The sequence below is a fragment of the Oncorhynchus nerka genome, linkage group LG13 (assembly GCF_034236695.1).
Source record: "Oncorhynchus nerka isolate Pitt River linkage group LG13, Oner_Uvic_2.0, whole genome shotgun sequence".
Taxonomy (NCBI): domain Eukaryota; kingdom Metazoa; phylum Chordata; class Actinopteri; order Salmoniformes; family Salmonidae; genus Oncorhynchus; species Oncorhynchus nerka.
The window spans coordinates 77,039,355-77,063,131 of record NC_088408.1 but is presented as its reverse complement, the minus strand read 5'-3'; the positions used below and the strand labels follow the sequence as shown (position 1 = coordinate 77,063,131).

Below are 23,777 nucleotides of genomic sequence, written 5' to 3'. Positions count from 1 at the left end.
AAAGAGGGGACCGAAGAATAGGATGGGGTTTGAGGGGTGAAGTGGTTTGGTTGAGAGAAATGCCAGCAGGGGGGACAGACACCATAATAGACTGGAATTCACAATTTCTCCACATTTCACTGGCATCTGAAAGATGTGACCTCTGTATGGTTGGGGTATAGGTACTAGGGGCGAGGCTATGTGAGAGTGATATTGGGGGATGGGGCACAACCATGCTGCCTTTTGGTGATAAGAAGTTCACAATGTAAAGGAACAGTGGAATAGTGTAGCCAGACTAGGGATGTTATGGCTGCAAAGTTCAAAATCCCAGTGGCCAAATTCTAATTCTTTACAATCTAGAGACATTCTCCTAAACTCCAAGTAAAGTAAACAATAATTTGGCTCAATCAGCTCACTTTAGGTAATAACATCACTCAAAAATAAACGGGACCCACCCAGTAACTAGTGGGGTGTGTTTAGAGGATATGAAATAGTAAACTTTAGAACTATACATCATAAGATGTCTCTCACCAGACCAGTGAACAGTATGAGCTTTATCTTCATAGCAAATTCATCTGACCATTTTCCAGTTAGTTGAGAACATACAATAATACTGTACATCCAAACAGCAGGAAGTCAGATTGTTACACATCCACATTTGTGTTCAAGGCAATAAAATAATATACACAGTAGACACACCACGTCTGCTATGAGGATCCCGTTCCCCTCCCCTAGCTTAGTAAGCTCCTTCTGGCACGTTTCGCTTTAACCATGGCGAGCAGATCAGCCTTTCCTGTGAAACCCCCAGAACCCTCTTCTCTGTGGGTCATGACCTCATACTGATTTGAGACATGGGGCTCAATTAGCCCACAGAGAGGGACTTGGATCCCACCCATCCATGAAACTGTATTTATACTGTGCTATATGGGCCACGGTCTGTGTGTTAACCTATGCTCCAGATCAGTATACTGAGGGAGATGGTTAAGCAGTTTCTACGGTCCATATCACATTCTGCGCCAAAGTTCAATGTTATTACATACACTTGAAACATTTAGTAGTAATAGGAGTATCATTCCTTTTCTTAGTAGATGGTAACTTCAATAATTATACATCAATAAAATATCATTTAATAAAAGTGTTACATAAATGTATTTACATGAGATTAAAAACACAAACCCTCACAATACACATAGAAAAACAGTACAATATACATATAGGCATCACAAAGTATCCTGAAATGAAAATACAAAACATTGGAAAATACTCTTCATTGGCCAAAACAGGTGAAGCACAAAATAGCGATTTCTCCATCACATTGGGCATGAACCTAGTTGTAATGTCATACAGTCTCTTCCAGCATCTACAGATTTCACATATCAATTTCAGGAACTTTATCCATACATCAGTGTGTCTTAGTTAGCTCACTCCTTAGGACAGCAGGGTGATGAGGGCATCCAGAAACTTAGTCCTGTCCTCCATCTTTAGCTCAATGACTGCAAAGGCAAAACATAGGTAAGTATGAGCATGTGTATTGCTCAATTTGAGCTGTTATGGCTACCAGGTGAAAGGGAAATGTTTTTTAAACACCTGATGATGTAATGATTAAAGCTGTAACAATGGACTTGAGAAAGCACCTGTATGAGAGCCAAATAAAGAACTGAAATACATGTACGACACCAGTGTACTGCTAAACAAGGCCCATCTGTAGTGTGTCATGTCTGCCCTCTTGTGGAAAATATATACAATTACAATAACATTTTACTTACTAGAGGTGTCGAAGTGGTCGTGGAGAGTTCTGGAGCTGGTGCTCTCTGCTGCTTTCTCAAACGCACGGCCAAAGAAACTATTGGAAGGAGAGAGACAAAGAAATTAGGGAGAGAGCGAGAACAAAATAAATATTAAAATTAGCATTCGTTTTAGTTTTGCCCAAAACATAAAGAACATTCACGTGCTTGCACAGAGACAGGCACACAACTTATGAACTCACTTCTTCTTGTCGGATGTCTCAGACTCAGGTGGGATGCCTAGAACGATGACAGTTCTCTTCTCCACATCCATGGGAGCAGCTATGATCAAGGGCAGCAGCTTACATCGTTTATTCCTCGTCTATGTACAGGCATAGGCAGACAAGTAAGAGCAATGCAAAATACCATAAACAAACATCTTAAAACACTGTCATTTCTGTTTGAAACGAATTGAAGACCAGGGGCAAGAGCTAGACAGGGCCTTGGATAATGGGTAAGTGAAATACTGAGTTACTCACAGAGCGGACAAAGGCTTTGAGCAGGTACTTGCAGAGCAGGGTCAAGGCCATGGGCTTGGAGAACAGCTTCACATCAGGAGTTCCCTGCACAGAGATGGATGGTCATAGGGAGGACATACCACACACTAGTGTTGTCACGATACCAACATTTTACAAACGATACCAGGCGAATTCAGAATGACCTAGAGTCCGGTTCACCCCGTCCCATGACACTTGTTCCCGTTTTCTAAACGTTATGCACATGTGCTACACAAACACACAACAACAAAAAACTCACTTCACTGATGTTCAAATTTCTACTCAAAATGTAACTTCTGTATACTGCATAGAATGGCTGGTTTGCTCATATTTGCAAAGGCATACCTGTGATTTGGCTGGAGGTACATACATACATAATAATCTGCATGTCATTATGGCAGTAAGGGGAAAACCCTGCATGAAACCTTTACGCTTCAATTCACACACATACTAACTCTCTCCCCTCAAACACCAAAACACATTGCGCCCAACATTAAAACCGTTATGCACCAAACAGAATGTAAGGACTAGAAAGAGAGTTTCGGCTTACATTAGGTGTTGCTTCAATGCATCAAATGTAAGGATAAAAAAAACAGATCAGGGACAGCATTCCCCCTCATCACCACTACATTACGTTTAAACTGATGGAGGAACAGATGTCCAGGAAGAGCGAACAGAGAGAAACAGGCGAGTGAGGACTGATACGGGATGCGGCAGGCTGATTACTGCAGCCACATGATATGCTCATGAAAGTCAAGTGGACATTATTGGACCAGCGTATACAAGACATTAGTTGCTAAACTTTTTTTTTTATACAGAATTTATAAAAAAAATGCCAGACTTTATAGACATTTTATAACAGGTGCCACTGGCTTCTTAAACAGTAGGGCCAAAACATTTGGTAGTATCATATGAAGTGGTACTATGGTATTCGAAAATGTTGGCATCATAAGTATCATGACATTTTGGTACCGTGATATTACAGTGGTAACAGTATACTGTATAATACACACCTCCAAGAGGTAGCAGTAGAGGAAGGGTCCCTGTGACAGTATGAGGTTGGTGCAGATGCAACTGGCTACAGTCTGTTGGATGGCCATCAACTTCTTCTTAGCCAAATCAATGCCACCATGGAGACGCTCCAGGTTACTCCTTCAGAGGAAAGAAAACAGGATGGGATCATTCCAACACCTGGAGTGTATTCATTAGTGCACACCGTAACACTTTTTGCAAAAATAATGTGTTACTATTGGACAGAATTCAAATAGGTCCCTCTTAGGGTTGGGCGAACCTTTGTCATATTGTGATTATGTACTCATAATGGATGGGAGACCAGATGCTGCTGGAAGTGGTGTTGGGGGGGAGGGACGACGACTAGGGGGCACTCCGGTCTAAGGAGATTCCAATGCCCCAGGGCAGTGAAGGGGACATTGCCCTGCGAGGGTGCAATCTTTCAGATAGACCGTTAAAAGAGGTGTTCTGACACTGTAGTCATTAAAAAATACCATGTCACTTATCATTAGTGTAGGGGTGTTAAACCCTGTGTCATGGCTAAATTCCTAACCTGGCCCCATTCCATTATGGCCACCTAATCATCCGCCTCATTCCTAATTGGCCTCCTCACTTGATAGGTGATGTGTGGTGAGAGTTCTGGCAGAAAATGGTTGCTGTGCATCACCCAGGTGGGTGCCACACATTAGTGGTGGATGAGGTAAGATTCCCCCTACTATGTAAACTGATTTGAGTACTTCTGGTTGGTAGAAAGGTGCTTTATAAATCCAATCAATTATGAAAAATGAGGGGGGTCCCCGGTGAATTTGCTATCACAAAAGTGGTCCCCGGCCCCAAAAAGTTTGAGAACCCTTGGCCTAGCCCAAAAGTCATATTGAATAGAGAGAAGGGAATATAGCGTAAGTTTTTTTTTTTTTAAAACAGCTAGACAATATAGTTAAGGAGAGTCAGTTATAAAACGTAATAAGTTTAAGCTTTAACCTCTGTGCATCCGACAGAGCTAGAAACATTTTCTGAATGGACATTTTGCACTGCTTTGGTGGAATTCTGTCTAGCCTAAATTCCTCTCTTGCGTTCTGCTGCCCTATACAACATAGGCTATTTATTGAAATAGGCTATAGCAAACAGGAATAGGAAGATTACTCTGAATGTCACTCGTGTGCTGCCCTGTCCGACCCTCGTTCTTCAGGCCTATGGCGCAGCGCCAGTCAAGTTCAAATAGGCTAAACCATCATTTGTCACATCACGAGGTTGTCAATCGCCGATGGCTGTCAATCGTCATCGATAAACGTTCCTATCGTAATATCGCCCAACCCTCGTCCCTCTCCCGTTTGATCCCAAGTGAACACACATGGGGTGAGCACAGTGAGGGCCCAAGACCCTGTGCTCTCTGTTAATCATTATACATTGCATCATGAGCTCAACAAGGAATAAAAGAACAATCCAGCTTTCTGGGATTGTCCAGTACTCCTCCTACACCAGGACAGGCAGTCAAAGGCTTTTCTTATGGAGAGTTAGTGTGCGCATGTACGTGTTTGTACCTGGAGAGGCAGTCGAGGGCCTTGATAAAGTTGTCGCCGGGGCTGTCGTCCTTCTCAGTGCTCTCCAGCAGGGCGGCAGTAGCGTACACGACATCACTGGCCAGGAAATGGTTCTTGAAGCCAAAGTGAACGCCGAAAGTTTGGATACGGATGTCCTTCATACTGAAGGGACAGAGAAAACAGCATTAAATGAGGGCTATAGACCCTTTTCTGTGTTTACAAACATTGCCACACACGGGCGATGCGCGCAAGTTAGTGGCAGAACAAGTGGGAGTTCTTATCATTTAGAACACCAGCAAAAAAAAAAGCCTCTATTTACATGTTGCTTATGAGTGCATCTCACACTACAACTGCTGTACCCAAAACAGTTATTTTCCAAAGCTTGCAAACAAATGGAATCTTAGCGACTGTTAAGTGAGAATCAAAACATTGTATGCGTATGAGAACACCAAAGGTATTTTGTTTAGGAGTAATAAAAAAGTGAATCTAGGCTATGTCGAACGGGCGCAGATGGCAATGGCTTTCTTACTGCTGCCAAGAGTTGCGCACATCTGTGCGTGACGTCATTGTGTTGTGTAGTTGAAAATAGTCTTATTGGGCATATTAGGAGAAGGGCATATTTTATTCATCATATAGACAGAGTGATTGATAATGGGGATTACAGATATCTTGATGCACTAGAATAGACAAACACTCTTACCCGTATTTGTTGGAGGATTCTTCTAGAACTTCTCGCAGGTTTTCTTTGACTGACATGTCCATGGAGTTGAACTTCTGCTTCACCTGCTTCAGGGGCAGGCTGGGACAACACAAACAGAAACCATCTTTGATGATGCCTTCAACCAATCCATTGTTATCAATAAATCAAAACAACAAACTGCTGCCCATTACTTTTGATGAAGTGACATTTGTCCTTCAGAGGCTACAGACTAATTGTAGCTTACATTAACTAATTGATTAGTAATTGATATTCAAGAAAGCGAGTCATGCATGTTCCTAAAGTGATCATTTCACAGAGATCCTATTCTATTTGACAGTCATAACTTGGGGATAGCATACCCCATGTCAGCGAGGAACTCCTGGAGTTTCTTCTGGCCATGCATTGACCAGAGCTTAAAGTTGCAGGAGGTGTAAGAGGAGTTACAGATACTCTCAAACAGAGACCAGTGCTGGTACAGGGCCAGACGCAGACTGAGACAGGGCGTCAAGGGGTTGACACACAGAGAAAGGCATGACAGGGAGGAACGGGAGGGTGACAGGACAGCATACACACAGCCACAAGAATGTGGCAACGCTTACTAATAACACGTCGGACCCGGCCGGGACAATACCAGCATTGCGATACTCGTTAATATCGAGGCAAAACCAGGGCAAAAATGAGAACTTCCCTTTTCATTTCTTTAAAATCCTGCAGTACGTAAACGTGTGCGATTCCTTGGAAAATAAACTAAATGTGACTCTGGATGACAATGTAATTATGTTTGTTTCCAACATTAGGGCTGTTTTCCTGAAGTTAAATCCGCCTCGTGTCGTCGTTCCTTGCCATGATACTGGTATCGTCACAGCCCTAGAAAACACCACAGCAACAAAATAGCTGAACCAAAGGTCTCAAAAAGTTAGGTCTCAACTAGTTGTCAAGCACAAGTCTGAGCTCCCCTGGTCCTTTGGCCAGTGAAGTTAAAGGATACTCGTACTCGAAGGAGATCCTCATGCAGTCGATAGAGAGAGAATTATCCTCATCCTCGTTCCGGTGGTTGTGACGCGAGACGTGGCGCTGCAGAGTAGCGATGTCTGTTACATACTTCATACTAGGAGGCACAGGAACAATACAAGGAAGTTAGTGCTCGTGTAAGACATGAGCTTTGTATTTTTCAAAAACTTTGTAGGCATCCTAGATGTTGCATCAGATTTGAAGTGTTATAGAAGAGAGTTGGAGTGAAATATTCTTACTGAGTGATTTTATCATGAACCCACTGGTCAGTCAGCCCAATGATGGCCCACCTGTCCAACATCAAATGTTTAACAGATTGTTGTCATAGTCTGCATATGCAATAAATTACATTTATATCATTTTACAAAAAACATAAGATCACTTACCACAGCATATCTTTAGTGTCCTTAGTCAGGACCCATGCCAGCTCAAATATCACCATTGCAGCCTGCACACATATATACATATACACACACATGTTCAAAAGTTTGGGGTCACTTAGAAATCTCCTTGTTTTTGAAAGAATAGCACATTTTTTGTCCATTAAAATAACATAAAATTGATCAGAAATACAGTGTAGACATTGTTAATGTTGTAAATGACTATTGTAGATGGAATAGGTTGATTTATAATGGAATATCTACATAGGCTTACAGAGGCCCATTATCAGCAACCATCACTCCGGTGTTCCAATGGCACGTTGTGTTAGCTAATCCAAGTTTACCATTTTAAAAGTAATTGTTCATTTAGAAAACCCTTTCGCAATTATGTTAGCACAGCTGAAAACTGTGGTTCTGATTAAAGAAGCAATAAAACTGGCCTTCTTTAGACTAGTTGGGTATCTGGAGCATCAGCATTTTTGGGTTTGATTACAGGCTCAAAATGGCCAGAAACAAAGACCTTTCTTCTGAAAATCATCAATCTATTCTTGTTCTGAGAAATGAAGGCTATTCCATGCGAGAAATTGCCAAGAAACTAAAAGATCTCGTACAATGCTGTGTACTACTCCCTTCACAGAACAGTGCAAAGTGGCTCTAACCAGAATAGAAAGAGGAGTGGGAAGCCCAGGGGCACAACTGAAAAAGAGGACAAGTACATTAGTGTCTAGTTTGAGAAACAGATGCCTCGCAAGTCCTCAACTGGCAGGTTCATGAAATAGTACCCGCAAAACACCATTCTCAACGTCAACAATGAAGAGGGGACTCCGGGATGCTGGACTTCTAGGCAGAGTTGCAGGGAAAAAGCTATATCCCAAACTGGCCAATAAAAAGAAAAGATTAAGATGGGCTAAATAATAAAAACACTGGACAGAGGATGATTGGAAAAAAGTGTTATGGACAGACGAATCTAAGTTTGAGGTGTTCGGATCACAAAGAAGAACATTTGTGATAAGCAGAAAAAATGAAGATGCTGGAGGAGTGCTTGACGCAATCTGTCAAGCATGGTGGAGGCAATGTGATGGTCTGGGGGTGCTTTGGTGGTGGTAAAGCGGGAGATTTGTACAGGGTAAAAGGGATCTTAAAGGAAGGCTATCACTCCATTTTCCAACACCATGCCATACCTTGTGGATGGCACTTAATTGGAGCCAATTTCCTCCTACAACAGGACAATGACCCAAAGCAAAGCTCCAAACTATGCAAGAACTATTTAGAGAAGAAGCAGTCAGCTGGTATTCTGTCTATAATGGAGTGGTCAGCACAGTCACCAGATCTCAACCCTATTGAGCGGTTGTGGGAGCAGCTTGACCATCATAAGAAGTGCCCATCAAGCCAATCCAACTTGTGAGAGGTGCTTCAGGAAGCATGGGGTGAAATCTCTTCAGATTACCTCAACAAATTGACAACTAGAATGCCAAAAGGTCTGCAATGCCGTAATTGCTGCAAATGGAAGATTCTTTGACAAAAGCGAAGTTTGAAGGACACAATTATTATTTCAATTAAAAATCATTATTTATAATTTTGTCAACGTCTTGACTATATTTCCTATTAATTTTGCAACTCCTTTCATGTATGTTTTCATAGAAAACATGGACATTTCTAAGTGACCCCCATATATATATTTTTTTATTAATAAAAATGAAAAAAAGTTTGGGGTCACTTAGAAATGTCCATGTTATTTATATAACATATACACACACACACATAACCGTTCAAAAGTTTGGACATGCCTACTGATTCAAGGGTTTCTACAATAATGTATGTATCACACACACACACAGCAAGTTTCAACATAACCAATATATAATGCATACTCACCGAAGTCCCATGGTATTCATATTGCTCATAGTCAAACAGGATCTCACGTCTGAAATTAAACGTTTCAAAAGTCAAAGTTAGAAGACCGTTTAAACCTTTAAAGGGGCAGTGTGGTTAAAGACGTGATTTACCTGTTGTAATTATTATTAGGCCACACAATGAGATCAAAATATCATAATTTTCACAATTTCGATGTTATTGCCCTTTTTGTGTAAGAGTCTTTTTTTTTTTTTTTAAATGCCTGGAAATTCATCCTGTTCAGATGGGATGGAACTTCTGGCCCACAATCATGACAATGTGATCCGATTATAAAGAGTCAATGACTGTTCATCTGGGTACGGGGGTGGGCTCTAGATCATCCTATCAGCCAATTAGGGCTGTGTATGTAAACATCTTCAAATTTGTCTGTTTAACGCCCACTCGATTAGACAGAGCATTTCAAGGGCCAAAGTTGGTTCAGGGAAATAAATTATACCAAATATATTTGAGTAATTTTCAATAAATAAACAGTGATTTATTAACCAAACAGTGATGATTTAAATATTAAATTATAAAAGACTGCATGGGGGCTTTAAACGTCACCTCCTTGCCTCCCACTCTCTCGTTGCTCTCTGTCGCTCAATCCTCTTCTCCACTTCCCCCTAAAAATGGGAACATGTTGGTATAAATAACAATACATCACTGAAAACTTGATCGGCTTCGTCTACTTTTTGTGGAAATCAACATTGTCATATGCAAATAAAATGACACCTGGCAAAATAAACATTAACAAGAAGCAGAAATATTGTATCCACCTTGGATCAAAGGGTTAAGTAGAGGTGGGATGGGATCAATATCATTTTTCTTATCAACTTGTGACATCAATACAGCATAGTAGTGGTCGATGTGGACAAAAGGCAATTTATCATTATATGGATTTAATTGATGCGATAACAATAAATAGAATAAGTTTCTAAAAATAGTATGTACCATTTTTTTTATCCTTTAAACTACTACTAGTTTGATGGTTGTAGTCATCAATTGTCCTATTAACAATCACCCTTATTAGCAAACTTATTTCATATCATACTTTACATTTCTTTAGTATTGGCTACTTATCGTACTGAACAATATATTCAAAATGCCTGCAATAAGTGATCGGTGTGGTCAGTGTCGATAATTTTTTATTTATCGTCTCAGCTCTACAGCATAGTATACCTCATCGTATCGCCTCCGTTTCCCAGAAGGCTCAGAGCCTCCATCACTCTCATTCCCAGAGTCATCGCCACCTTCTTCCTCTTCATCGCGGAAGATGTCATCATAGGAGGGCACTCCAAGGTCATCATCCTGCTTGATCATCAGCTTCACCTGGGGCGGGGGGTTGGATTGTGGGAGATTGAGTTCAGAACACTGATTGACACTGGCTCTTCATCTGGACAGCAACTTCTGTGCTCATTATCATCTCAAAAGCAGTATCCTAAAGGACTTTCCTCCTCTGAAGTCACCCAACTGCTGCCAAAGTGAAGCAACCCCTTGTGAAGGACTAGCCCAAACTTAACCCTCTTTATTAATAATTGAACTTAAGAGGTTTAACTGTATTACATAGTGAATGCGTTCGAGATAACTCGCGATCAAATGACTACCTATGTAGCAGCACGTGTTCCACGTCAGAATGTATGTCCATAGTTGGTAGACAGGCCTTCTTAAAATGTCATCCCTTACATGAACGAGCAGTGCATAAGAAACTATTAAATGATATTGTTAGATGCTACCACCCCCCGCCAAATCAAAACCAAAGATGGATTCCATGTTGTGTTCTCGCCTGTGTTTCACACCTGTATGTCCTAGCTAATCAGCCTCGTAACACGGGCACCATGCTGACACAGACAGGAAGTACAATGGAGCGTGTGCGAGCAAACACTATGACATCCATATTTGGTATTGATTGGGAGGGGGTAGTAGCATCTAATAATTGAATTTGTTCCTGGGCATAGCGTGGCGATGCATTCTGAATCAGAACCACCCACGGATATACCTCCCGATGTGGGAAAAGCATCAAACAAGCAGACAAAGATTAGTAAATAAGTCACACAGTGAGCTAGTTTTATAAGGCTAGACCGAGAATACAATACTGGTCTAGAAGCTGGGCTTGTGATGGACCAGTGCACTCAATTACAATTATTGATTGACTATGTCCTAAATGGCACCCTATTCCCTATATAGCGTGCTACTTTTGCCCTATGTAGGGAAAAGGCTGTCATTTAGGATAGACATTGACTGCTCACCTGGGTGTCATTGTAGACATTAACTACATCCACAGGTCTGTGTGTGTCACAGATGAAGAAGATGGAATCTTCCTCTGGCTGAAGGGTCTCCAGGAGATCAACATTGGCCCCACAGTTGATCAGGACAAAACATCGGAACTGAAATGAGAGCAAATAACAGACACCTTCATGGATGTTTGTAGTTTTGATAATCATGTTAGACACAATAAGGTGAATTCCAGGGTATTCAGGTGTGGACAGGTGTCTCACATTACCTGCTCCTTGTGCTCTAAGAAGGCGGTACCAAGGTCTTGCCAACCTGTCACTGGCACCAAGGTGTACTGGACCTGGTCACAGTGAAACAGTGCCTGGGTAGATGGGGGTGAAAGAGGCAGTAAGAAAACATGTGAATTAGACAAACATGAAGCAGATCAGTTAACTTATTTGACAGCAAAAGACTTACCTGTAATATCTTACAGGCGCAGAGTGCATCGATATCAGATGACACCAGGAGGGCAACTCTCTGAAAGTAATGGAGGAACAGGTCAATAGTCAAGTCACAGAAGTTTGTAAAAAGTAACGTTATAGTATCCTATTTTATTTAGCAAAAATAGCAGGCGAATAATTAACGTTAGTTGACTGAAAAATGGCGGTGGTATTCCTATTTTCACCCCTCTCTGCGGTTAGATAACGCGCTAGTTAACAGGAAACTAAATCCAGTGTCAGAAGTTCTTACCTGGTTGACAACGACGTCGTAGAATTCCTTTCTTATGTCCGTAATAAACATTTTACAATATATTCCTAAGGTTGTATAAAAACAGAAAAATATCAAATAACTTTACGGGTACTTTATTATTGTTCAATGCAGCCAGGAGCTTTTCTGTCGTATGGTCAAATTGTCCTTGTTGGAAATATGGCGCCAATTCGCACTTCAGCTGCCGAATGTTAAACAACCAATAAAACTCCACTTTGTAGGCTTATGTAAAACTGACCAATAGAAATTGCATGCAAGTAGGCGGCAGCGCGTTTAGACAATCACAAAGGATAGAATGTTGGTGTTAGGAATTCTGATTGGTGTTCATGCTTTGTTTTGGGTAATCCGTCACTTCCTGCTTTCGTTGCGGCTAAGCGGAAGATAACATTGGAGTTTCAGCAGGCAGTTTGACGGAGAATACGCTATTTAGTATAGCTTTATTCGATACATTTTGAGATATAAAGTTTGGAGTGCTAATTTTCATCATGGTAAGTACTCGACAACACTGGTTTTGACTGTTGCTTATGAAAAATGCTAACATAACCAGTGCCACATCGTATCGGAATTCACTAGCTAACCGTTAACTAGGAAATAGTTAGCCATTCAAATCAAAGGAAATATGCACCATCATTCTGACTAATGTATATCTACCTTGCTCAGCAACTTTACTTGTGAATCGTACAGCTTTAAAAAGTTAAATGGTGTCACTTGTCAGCTAGTTTTACATGAAGTAGGCTAACTAGTTGGTATGATGATGTTTGAAATTAAAGTTGGATTTGAAATTAGTCAGGGTAACGTTGTCTAACCAACTGTCTAAAATAACTAATTTTTACCTGACCGAACTACTTTTTGTTTTTCAAAATATTTGCCACAGTTTTCCTTCAACATGTTTGACCACCCAATGCCACGGACTTTCCAAAACCGCTTCTCCACTCAATACCGCTGCTACTCTGTGTCCATGCTGGCGGGTCCCAACGACCGGTCTGATGTGGAGAAAGGAGGAAAAAGTAATTATTCTATATGATGGCAATTCTATAAATTGCCAACTTTTAAATATATCATAACCATACCAGGAATGTATGGAGTTTGACACCTAAGCTTTGCCCCAGTGTCCTATACACAAGTGAAGTGACTGTAGAGATTGCAGTCACTGTCATCCTACTGTCAATTGATTCTGCCTTATCCTGCTCTGTAAGTGTTTTTTTAGTGCTCATATTGCTCTGTTTTCTCATTATAGTTATAATGCCGCCATCTGCACTTGACCAACTAAGTAAGTATACTCCTACTTTATCCAGATTTAAACTCTGATGATATACATATGCAATTTTTCCGAACCAGAGTTTTATACCCAACAGATGACTTCTTCTTACCCTTCACTCTTTCCCCCAAAGGCAGACTTAACATCACCTACCCCATGTTGTTCAAACTTACCAACAAGAACTCCGACAGAATGACACACTGTGGTGTCTTGGAGTTTGTAGCAGATGAGGGGATTTGCTACCTGCCACACTGGGTGAGCAGGGTTGTTTTATTTCAACACTTATTTTTTTATAAACCGTGTGCCATATTTCTATCAAAGGATGCTTTACCTGCAGAGCTGTGGTGAAGTGGTAACACTCCCTGGCACAAGTCACATATATAAGACTCCCCACAAGAGACCAGGGTTTGATCCCCACCCTTTCCACTGTTTCTCTCCTTGCCTGTTTCCCCCTCTGATTTCCTTTCTGTCTAAATAAAGTGAGAACACTTCAACCAAAAATATATATGTATATGTATGTTTGGATGGATGGATGCTTTAAATTGGGAACAGTGTATGTTATGTCATGTGCATTAAAGTTAGGGATGGGCATGAGTACTCTTAATGGACTACTTTAAAACTCCAACTTTAACCAGAGATCACTTTTTTTTTCAAATACTGCAAAACTATTTGGTGGAATGTGCTTTGTGGCTGCCTGAACGGGCAAGTGACATTTTGTCACCCTTACCCCTAAAAAAACAAACGTTCATTTGCTTTGACTCTAGTGTTCCATTTGTACATGTGCATTTGTGGGGCACAACAAAAAAATAATACAATTCTTCTCCCTAAATTCCCTTTCCCCTCCGTGTCTCTTTCACTCAATTGCATTCCGACCGCTCCCTCTACACATGCGTGCTGAGGGCGCACGCAAGCTCCCGTTTGGCCTACAGAAATAAATGCCTATAAAAACTTATCTAACTGATGAGACACACAACCTACATTCCTTGCCAAATGGCATCAGTTTTGTGACAAATTCAAAATGGACTGGTTGATTGAAGTAGGAAAATGTGTTCCAACAACAAGCAGCAGTTTTGGAATAATTGCGTCCCGTATATTTTCTGCTTAGGCTACTTTGCGAACTACTGATGCCATTTAGAATTCATGGTTGCTCAGGGCCTGGGACCCCAAGGACTGTCATATACTGTAAGATAATTGAAGACTGTTCTTTGCTGTACAACAAGGTTTTTCAGCAGTTCCTTGGGGAGAAATCTGTGCATCCAGCAGGAGCAGAGGACACACTGGAAAACATGCTTTTCAACATGCACCGCCCAGAGACAACCAAGGGCATAAAATTGCACATAATCGCAGCCTTGAAAAATGAGTCATCTAATCTCAGAGTTGTGATGGCTACTTCAGTACTGGGAATGGGGATAGACTTTAAGCGTGTCATGTAGTCAACTATGGACCACCTCAAGACCTTGAGTCCTACATGCAGGCATATGGAAGAGCAGGGAGGGACGGCATGAGCTAAAATTAATTTATCCTGTACCGTGGAAGACAGCTTGTTTGAGTTTCATATAAGAAGGGACTGTATGTGTCAAACAGAACCAGCTGTAGGCGGTTGAAACTCTTACAGCTCGTTGATGATTAAGGCATGCAACCAATATCACCCAAACATGGCTGCTGTGACAATTGTGCTACTACCTCATGCAACTGCAAGGATGTACAGTGCATTCGGAAAGTATTCAGGCCCCTTCACCTTCTCCACATTTTGTTACAGTACAGCCTTATTCTAAAAACATTTTTTTTTTTTTTACTTCTTCAATCTACACACAATATCCCGTAATGACAAAGCGAAAACAGGTTTTTAGAAACCAGACATCGCTCATCACCTGGCCATCCCTACAGTGAAGCATGGTGGTGGCAGCATCATGCTGTGGAGATGTTTTTCAGCGGCAGGGACTGGGATACTAATCAGGCTCAAGGGGAGGTACGGAGCAAAGTACAGAGAGCTCCTTGATGAAAACCTGCTCCAGAGCACTCAGGACCTGAGACTGGGGCGACGGTACACCTCCCAACAGGACAACGACCCTAAGCACACAGCCAAGACAACACAGCAGTGGCTTCGGGACAAGTCTATGAATGTCCTTGTATGGCCCAGACTTGAACCCAATCGATCTCCGGAGAGACCTGAAAGTAGCTGTGCAGCGACGCTCCCCATCCAACCTGACAGAGCTAGAGAGGATCTGCAGAGAAGAATTGAAACTCCCCAAATACAGGCGTGTCAAGCTTGTAGCATCAAACCCAAGAAGGTTCTTCAATAAAGTACTGAGTAAATGGTCTTAATACTTATGGAAATGTATTTACTTTTTTTTAGCCAACATTTCTGAATCTGTTTTTGCATTGTCATTATGGGGTATTGTGTGTAGATTGAGGATTTTTTCAAATCCATTTTAGAGTGAGACTGTAATGTAACAATATGTGGAGAAAGTGAAAATAATTACATAAATAAATGCAACAAAGAATGTAATGTTATAATCTTCTCATGGTGTAAGGTCAGTTTGATTGCTGAATCTGATCCATTACACTTGTTCCTCATAGTCCAATTTGTGCAGCAGGTTTACTTTGGAGTTCTGGAAGCTCGGGTAGAACCTGCCAGGTGTCAAAGCAAACTCCTTCTGATGAAGAAGCACACTTACTATATGGTTGATGGCCTCAGATTTACTTGAGATTGAGTGCTTTCCAGACTTTGGCGTCGGCTCAGTCTTTATCAAATCGCTGCATGAGGTCTGTCTTCTCTCTTTATGGTCCTGCGGAATTTCTGTGCAATGTCAAACTGGACTTGGGCACCTTGATGTTGGATGAGGTCTTTTGTGAGGTGCACATTGTGTCCGTAGTTCTTGCATCAAATACTTTTGGTATTGCTCTGGGCTGATTACCTTGAAGATGTGTGCCAATTATTTCCAAAGGACCTCTTAAGTATATGTTACTTTACCAGAAGTAGTTGTAAAATTGACCTTAAATAAAAGGAAAATAAGGTTTTAATATCTGAGACTGTCATAATGCATTATGCAACACATTTGCATGTGCCACATAAAATGGGCCTATCAGTTTCTTTATTGTTAAGTGGGAGAAATCAGTACAAAGGATCTAGGCTACAATTGTCATCATGATCAACTGAATATATTATTAAATGTATCCTACAAATGTGAGCCTGTAGGACATGTGCAACACTAACTGATAAGTCAATGAAGAGGGTAATGATTAATACTGGGATAATAAACAAACAAAAAATCATAGCTATGTTGTTCGAAGGTAGAGCACGAACTACTTTCGTGTCACTTTCGATCACTTTTTTGTCACTTACAGCCAATGATGCACAGAAAAACGGCGCTTGTAGCTGTTGAATTCCTATATCTAGCAGCTGGTCATATGTGTCTGGGACTGGGACCCTGAATAAGCCTCGTCTCTCCGGACTCTCTGCTTTTCTGAACAGACACTTTTGGTACTTCTTGGTGTCGAGACAGCCATTACACATAATTTCATTCTATGTTCCAGATGCGTGATGCATCACTTTTTTTTCACTTGGAAAAAATATTTTGTTTAATTCTGTTTATATTACATCATGTTTTTTACTATAACATGTGTCTTGACCGTGTTAAGGGCTCAGGAATTAAGCGTATATTGTCTGCTAAATTAACAAAACAAGGCTATGCCAGTGCCCAGCCATCGGCATAGCTTCTACAAACTAAGGTTAGTGACATTTTTAAAGATTGTGTTTCATGATATAATATAACCAGTTGATATTAGGGTTTCAATAAATTAATATTAAAATGGCGTTGCCTAATATTGAGTTGCATCCCCTTTTACCCTCTGAACAGCCTCTTCTTCTGAGCATTTTTTATTTTATTTAACCTTTTATTTAACTAGGCAAGTCATTTTAAGAACAAATTCTTATTTACAACGATGGCATACTGTACACAATCCACAATCCATGTCTCAATTGTCTCAAGGCTTAACAATCCTTCTTTAACCTGTCTCCTCCCCTTCATCTACACTGGTTTTGAAGTTGGATTTAACAAGTGACATCAATAAGATATCATAGCTCTCACCTGGTCAGTCTATGCCTGGCACGGCATGGACTCTACATGGTGTTGAAAGTGTTCCACAGGGATGCTGGCCCCATGTTGACTCCAATGCTTCCCACAGTTGTCAAGTTGGCCGGATATCCTTTGGGTGGTGGACCATTCTTGATACACAGGAAACTGTTGAGTGTGAAAAACCCAGCAGCTTTGCAGTTCTTGACACACTCAAACCGGTTCGCCCGGCACCTTCTACCATACCCAGTTCAAAGGCACTTAAATCTTTTGTATTGCCTTATTCACCCTCTGAATGGCACACACTGTACACAATCCATGTTTCAATTGTCTCTAGGCTTAAAAATCCTTCTTTAACCTGTTTTCTCTCCATCTACACTGATTTGAAGTGGATTTAACAAGTGACATCAATAAGAGATCATAGACTGACCAGGTGAAAGCTATGTCATGGAAAGAGCAAGTGTTGATAATGTTTTGTACACTGTCTCTATGGGGCAATTAGGATTTGTTATCTGTAATGTTTGTGATTAATTAGGCATTGTTGCGCACTGTTCCCATATTTTTTTCCAAAGCGGGCCTTGTTCAAAAAATATTTTCTCGAACAGTCAGTTATTGGTCACATACACATGGTTAGCAGATGTTAATGTGAATGTAGTGAAATGCTTGTGCTTCTAGTTCTGACTGTGCAGTAATATCTAACAATTTCACAACAACTACCTTACACGTGTGTGTATAAAGGAAGGAATAACAATATATACATATAAATATATGGATGAGCGATGGCCGTACGGCATAGGCAAGATGCAGTAGATGGTATAGAGTACAGTATATACATATGAGATGAGTAATGCAGGGTATGTAAACATTATATAAAGTGGCATTGTTTAAAGTGACTAGTGATACATTTATTACATCCAATTTTTAATAATTAAAGTGGCGGCAGGGTAGCCTAGTGGTTAGAGCATTGGACTAGTAACCGGAAGGTTGCAAGTTCAAACCCCCGAGCTGACAAGGTACACATCTGTCGTTCTGCCCCTGAACAGGCAGTTAACCCACTGTTCCTAGGCCGTCATTGAAAATAAGAATTTGTTCTTAACTGACTTGCCTGGTTAAATAAAGGTAAAATAAATTTAAAAAGAGATTGAGTCAGTATGTTGGCAGCAGCCACTCAGTGATGGCTGTTTAACAGTCTGATTGCCTTGAGATAGAAGCTGTTTTTCAGTCTCTTGGTCCCTGCTTTGATGCACCTGTACTAACCTTGCCTTCTGGATAATAGCGGGGTGAACAGGCAGTGGCTCGGGTGGTTGTTGCCCTTGATGTTTTTGGCCTTCCTGTGACATCGGGTGGTGTAGGTGTCCTGGAGGGCAGGTAGTTTGCCCCCGGTGATGTGTTGTGCAGACCTCACTACCCTCTGGAGAGCCTTGCGGTTGTGGGCGGAGCAGTTGCCGTACCAGGCCGTGATTGTGCATCTGTAAAAGATTGCGAGTGTTTTCGGTGACAAACCAAATTTCTTCAGCCTCCTGAGGTTGAAGAGGTGCTGTTGTGCCTTCTTCACCACACTGTCTGTGTGAGTGGACCATTTCAGTTTGTCCGTGATGTGTACGCTAAGTAACTTAACTTTCCATCTTCTCCACTACTGTCCCGTCGATGTGGATAGGGGGCTGCTCCCTCTGCTGTTTCCTGAAGTCTACGATCATCTACTTTGTTTTGTTGAGTGTGAGGTTATTTTCCTGACACCACACTCCGAGGGCCCTCGCCTCCTCCCTATAGGCCGTCTCGTCGTTGTTGGTAATCAAGCCTACCACTGTAGTGTCGTCCGCAAACATGATGATTGAGTTGGAGGCGTGCATGGCCACGCAGTCATAGGTGAACAGGGAGTACAGGAGAGGGCTGAGAATGCACCCTTGCGGGGCCCCAGTGTTGAGGATCAGCGGGGTGGAGTTGTTGTTTCCTACCCTCACCACCTGGGGGGCGGCCCGTCAGAAAGTCCAGGACCCAGTTGCACAGGGCGGGGTCGAGACCCAGGGTCTCAAGCTTAATGACGAGTTTGGAGGGTACTATGGTGTTAAATGCTGAGCTGTAGTCAATGAACAGCATTCTTACGTAGGTATTCTTCTTGTCCAGATGGGTTAGGGCAGTGTGATTGCAATTGCATCGTCTGTAGACCTATTGGGGCATTAAGCAATTTGGAGTGGGTCTAGGGTGTCAGATAGGATGGAGGTGATATGATCCTTGACTGGTCTCTCAAAGCACTTCATGATGATGGAAGTGAGTGCTACGGGGCAATAGTCGTTTAGCCCAGTTACCTTAGCTTTCTTGGGAACAGGAACAATGGTGGCCCTCTTGAAGCATGTGGGAACAGCAGACTGGGATAGGGATTGATTGAATATGTCCGTAAACACACCAGCCAGCTGGTCTGCGCATACTCTGAGGACTCTGCTAGGGATGCCGTCTGGGCAGGGTTAACGCGTTATGTTTTACTCACGTTGGCCACGGTGAAGGAGAGCCCGCAAGTGTGGTAGCGGGCACTGTCAGTGGCCCTGTATTAAAATCATTAATTAAAATCGTCACCTCTCTGTGGTCATGAACTTTAGTGTGTATGTTGTCTGTAGTGACATGATTGCCTGTGTGTTTCCCCTGTAGATGATGCAGAATCTCCTGCTGGAGGAAGGGGGCCTGGTCCAGGTGGAGAGTGTGAACCTCATGGTGGCCACATACTCCAAGTTCCAGCCACAGAGCCCAGACTTCCTGGATATCACTAACCCCAAAGCAGTGTATGTACAGTTATAGACCTTTAATCACTCACCTCTGCACATTGTCTTTAAGTGTCATTAAAAATAGGCAAATGATTCTCACTTTTCACTTCACTCTCATAGGTTGGAAAATGCCTTGAGAAACTTTGCCTGCTTAACTACAGGAGATGTTGTCGCAATTAACTACAATGAAAAGGTAACTGTTTGAAGTTATTGGTACACTACACAGCCAAAAGTATGTGGAAACCTGCTCATCGAACATCTCATTCTAGAATCATGGGCATTAATATGGAGTTGGTCCCGCCATTCCTGCTATAACAGCCTCCACTCATCTGGGAAGGCTTTTCAGTAGATGTTGGAACATTGCTGTGGGGACATCTATTCAGCCATGAGCATTAGTGAGGTAGGGCACTGATGTAGGACGGTTTGGCCTGGCTCACAGTCGGCAGTCCAGTTCATCCCAAAGGCGTTTGATGGAGTTGAGGTCAGGGCTCTGAGCAGGCCAATCAAGTTCTTCCACACTGATCTCGACAAACCATTTCTGTATGGACCAGGTTGCGTTCTCCTGGCATCCGCCAAACCCAGATTTGTCCGTCGAACTGCTAGATGGTGAAGTGAGATTCATCACTCCAGAGAATGTGTTTCCAGAGTCCAATGGCGGCGAGCTTTACTCCACTCCAGCCAATGCTTGGCATTGCGCATGGTGATCTTAGGTGTGTGTGTGGTTGCCCGGCCACGGAAACCCCTTTCATGAAGCTCCCGACGAACAGTTCTTGTGCTGACATTGCTTCCAGAGGCAGTTGGAACTCAGTAGTGAGTGTTGCAACCGAGAACAGGCAAGTTTTATGCGCTTCAGTCACTTGTGTGGCCTACCACTTCGCATTTGAGCCGTTGTTGCTCCTAGACATTTCCACTTCACAATAACGGCACTTACAGTTGACCGGGGCAGCTCTAGCAGGGCAGAAATTTTATGAACTGACTTGTTGGAAAGGTTGCATCCTATGATGATACCACGTTGGAAGTAATTGAGCTCTTCAGTGAGGTAATTCTACTGACAGTGTTTGTCTATGGAGATTGTATGGATGTGTACTTGATTTTATACACCTGTCAGCAATGGGTGTGGCTGAAATATCCAAATCCACTCATTTGAAGGGGTGTCTACAAACATTTGGCCATATACTGTATGATGACTGTATTACAATGCACAAGGCAAAACTGTAATGGAATTTGACTTGTCGCCAGAAATGTTTCTTCTAAATATAAGGTGTGGCATCACAGTAGGCTGCTGAGGGGAGGATGGCTTATAATAATGGCGGGAATGGTATCAAACACATGGAAACCATGTGTTTGTGTCCATGTGTTTGTGTTAACATTCCATTTATTCCGTTCCAACCATTAATTTGAACCCATCCTCCCCAAATAATGTGACACCGGCAGCCTGTGTGTGGCATACAGTTGTGCCTGACCTGTTATCTTTCTCTATACTGATTTCAGATCTATGAACTGCGAGTGATGGAGACTAAGCCAGACAAGGCCGTATCTATCATTGAATGTGATATGAATGTAAGATCTTCTGTACTATCTATCATACCATAAGCTGAGACACAACACTTTAACTTAGATTATGGTACCTAATAGCTCTACCTCACCCAGCCATACCTGTTGTTGTCTCTCAGGTGGACTTTGATGCGCCGCTTGGTTACAAAGAACCAGAGAGGTGTTACAAAGCACCAGAGGAGCCCACAGTAAGAACAACACATGTAGACTATTTCTAATCTGGTCTCAGTGTTTATACTGTATGTTTTGATTAACTCTAATCACTCCTCACAACAGGAGGAGGAAGGAGACCCCAACACTTGGACTGAAATGGACATGAGATTCAGAGTGAGTTTATGCTTATGGATTTTTTCCTTACTTACCTCAGTTCATACCCATATGGTTCACGTTCTCTTTCATTTATGCGAAGCTCATGCAATCCTCAATTCAACCCATGAATTAGTCTGAATACTTCTCTCTATAGGCTTTCACAGGTTCAGGCAATCGCCTGGATGGCAAAAAGAAAGGCATCGAGCCCAGCCCCGTCCCCATCGATCCCAGTGACATTAAAAGGTTGGGAGCTATTATCAGTCCTAAAACAACCCATAATCCTTTCCCCATATCTGGGCAACTTTTGTATTTCCAGATCACATCTAAATGTGACATGCTATAATGAAATCAGCTCTGATCTTAATCTTTAACCCCTCTCTGTCCCAATGCAGAGGGATTCCTAACTATGAGTACAAGGTTGGCAGGATCACCTTCATCAGAAACTCCAGGCCTCTGCCCAGGAAAACAACAGAGGATGTAAGTATGATGGTTAAAGAAGGAAAATGTCATAAACTGCTTCATCCCTTTCTTGCAAACACTGAAATTCCAGGAAGGCATAAAAGCTGTATTTAGATGTTTCAAATTGTATGTGCCAGATTTGAATGAAGTACACTAAAGCTAGTTGCATGTTTTCAGGAGGATTCGGAATTCATTGCCTTCTCTGGTGAGGGAAAGTCACTTCGCAAGAAGGGTGGCAGAAAGCTTTGAGGCACTACAGTATTCAACTGCAGAGACTGACTGACTGCAGACTCCACATACATACTCACACACCCACCATAAGCAACCAATAAAGGCAGGTCATGAAAAGAGCTGGGTTCATTTTTTTCTTTCCCTTGGCAGGAATCAACAAGGCGTTACTTTCCTTTGATCATATGGTAATGGTCTTGCCCATGGTAAGCATGTTAAAAGCACATCAAAAAAATGGAATGTTATTGGGACTGTGGTTAGAGTCCAGGGTTGCTGGTATGAGCCCATTCAAAGACAGCAACCCTTTCCTTTCACTACAATATAATAAATATCATAGAACATTGTTTACCTTTCAACGGAATGACAGTTGTTAATGTTGGTGTGGGTTTGATTTTTCTTGGAATATGTATCAAATTAATTTGGAAACGCTCCTCTGACATTGGAACCTGTTGGACTCGAACTTTGAGTGATGAGTGGTAGATAAATGCTATTTCGTTTGTTTATTTATCAACACTGAAGTAAAGTACAGTGTTTTGAATGTGCACTCTGTATAGATCTGTTTATTTTTTACTTAAAATGATGTGTGTGGAATGATGCTTCCATTATATTGGTTTATAGAGCCTAATGTTAAAGTGTATCAGTAGGTATTGAAATAGCTACATATTGTAATTGGTAAGTGTGCGGAGTCCAGAACAAAACACAGTAAAGGGATACAAGAACGACTTGTGAATAATGTAGGGATTTATGAGTCTGAGCTGCATGGTTGGTTGGTGAGGATGGACGCAGTCTCACAGTATGGACTGGGATAGAACAACACAGAGAAATGAAATCATTAGACATTTTGCATGACTGAAAAACACCAACTTTTTGATGCCTTTTCTTTGTATTTGACTGGTATTGCTGGCAACAAAGCCTGTACTTTTATTTCCATTACCCGAACTAGTTATGATTGCAGTAATGTATTTAAAAGTCCTGAGTATAAATGTTGCCTTTCATTGGCACATATTAAGTCATGAACATTCTGTTGTCCGTCAAACTATTTATTGTCAATCACAAAGCTTTACAGAAATGCTTTTTATGCATTTATTCTCTCCATTTAAATGCATTTAGTTCTGTCTTTGAGTTGTTCTTGTCTATTGTCACAGAAATGCTTTGGCATTTGACATGGGGGGAATGCACTACAGGAGGTAGGTGGCACCTTAATTGGGGAGAAAGCGCTCGTGGTAATGTCTGGAGCGGAATTAGTGGAATGGTATCAAACACATGGTTTCTATGTGATGGATGCCATTCCATTTACACAGTTCCAGTCATTTTTATGAGCCATCCTCCCTTCAGCAGCCTCCATTGGAGTGCACACTTCCT

At 41.8% G+C, this 23,777-nt stretch overlaps 2 protein-coding genes across 3 annotated transcripts; one reads left to right on the top strand and one right to left on the bottom strand.

Annotated features, from left to right (window-relative positions):
* Nucleotides 1-1,083: 1,083 nt before the first annotated feature.
* Nucleotides 1,084-11,957, bottom strand: cdc45 (CDC45 cell division cycle 45 homolog (S. cerevisiae)). The gene is made up of 18 exons (XM_029678378.2): nt 11,758-11,957; nt 11,485-11,544; nt 11,297-11,389; nt 11,043-11,180; nt 9,976-10,125; nt 9,361-9,419; nt 8,779-8,827; nt 6,910-6,971; nt 6,763-6,813; nt 6,501-6,620; nt 5,872-6,003; nt 5,513-5,611; nt 4,813-4,974; nt 3,274-3,412; nt 2,243-2,326; nt 1,967-2,085; nt 1,746-1,822; nt 1,084-1,472 (listed from the first exon to the last, which is right to left on the bottom strand). The coding sequence occupies exons 1-18, from the start codon at nt 11,806-11,808 to the stop codon at nt 1,408-1,410; spliced, it is 1,710 nt and encodes a 569-aa protein (XP_029534238.1). The 5' UTR covers nt 11,809-11,957; the 3' UTR covers nt 1,084-1,407.
* A 168-nt stretch (nt 11,958-12,125) lies between these two features.
* LOC115140191 (ubiquitin recognition factor in ER-associated degradation protein 1-like) lies at nt 12,126-22,537 on the top strand. Of its 2 annotated transcripts, none has more exons than XM_029678381.2 (12): nt 12,126-12,263; nt 12,650-12,782; nt 13,013-13,045; nt 13,167-13,288; nt 19,753-19,883; nt 19,986-20,058; nt 21,357-21,425; nt 21,539-21,607; nt 21,696-21,746; nt 21,883-21,971; nt 22,121-22,205; nt 22,368-22,537. In XM_029678381.2, the coding sequence occupies exons 1-12, from the start codon at nt 12,261-12,263 to the stop codon at nt 22,434-22,436; spliced, it is 927 nt and encodes a 308-aa protein (XP_029534241.1). In that variant the 5' UTR covers nt 12,126-12,260; the 3' UTR covers nt 22,437-22,537. The 2 variants fall into 2 exon arrangements, with proteins under 2 accessions (XP_029534241.1, XP_029534240.1); XM_029678380.2 differs by having other exon boundaries at nt 12,127-12,263; nt 22,365-22,537.
* Nucleotides 22,538-23,777: the final 1,240 nt, after the last annotated feature.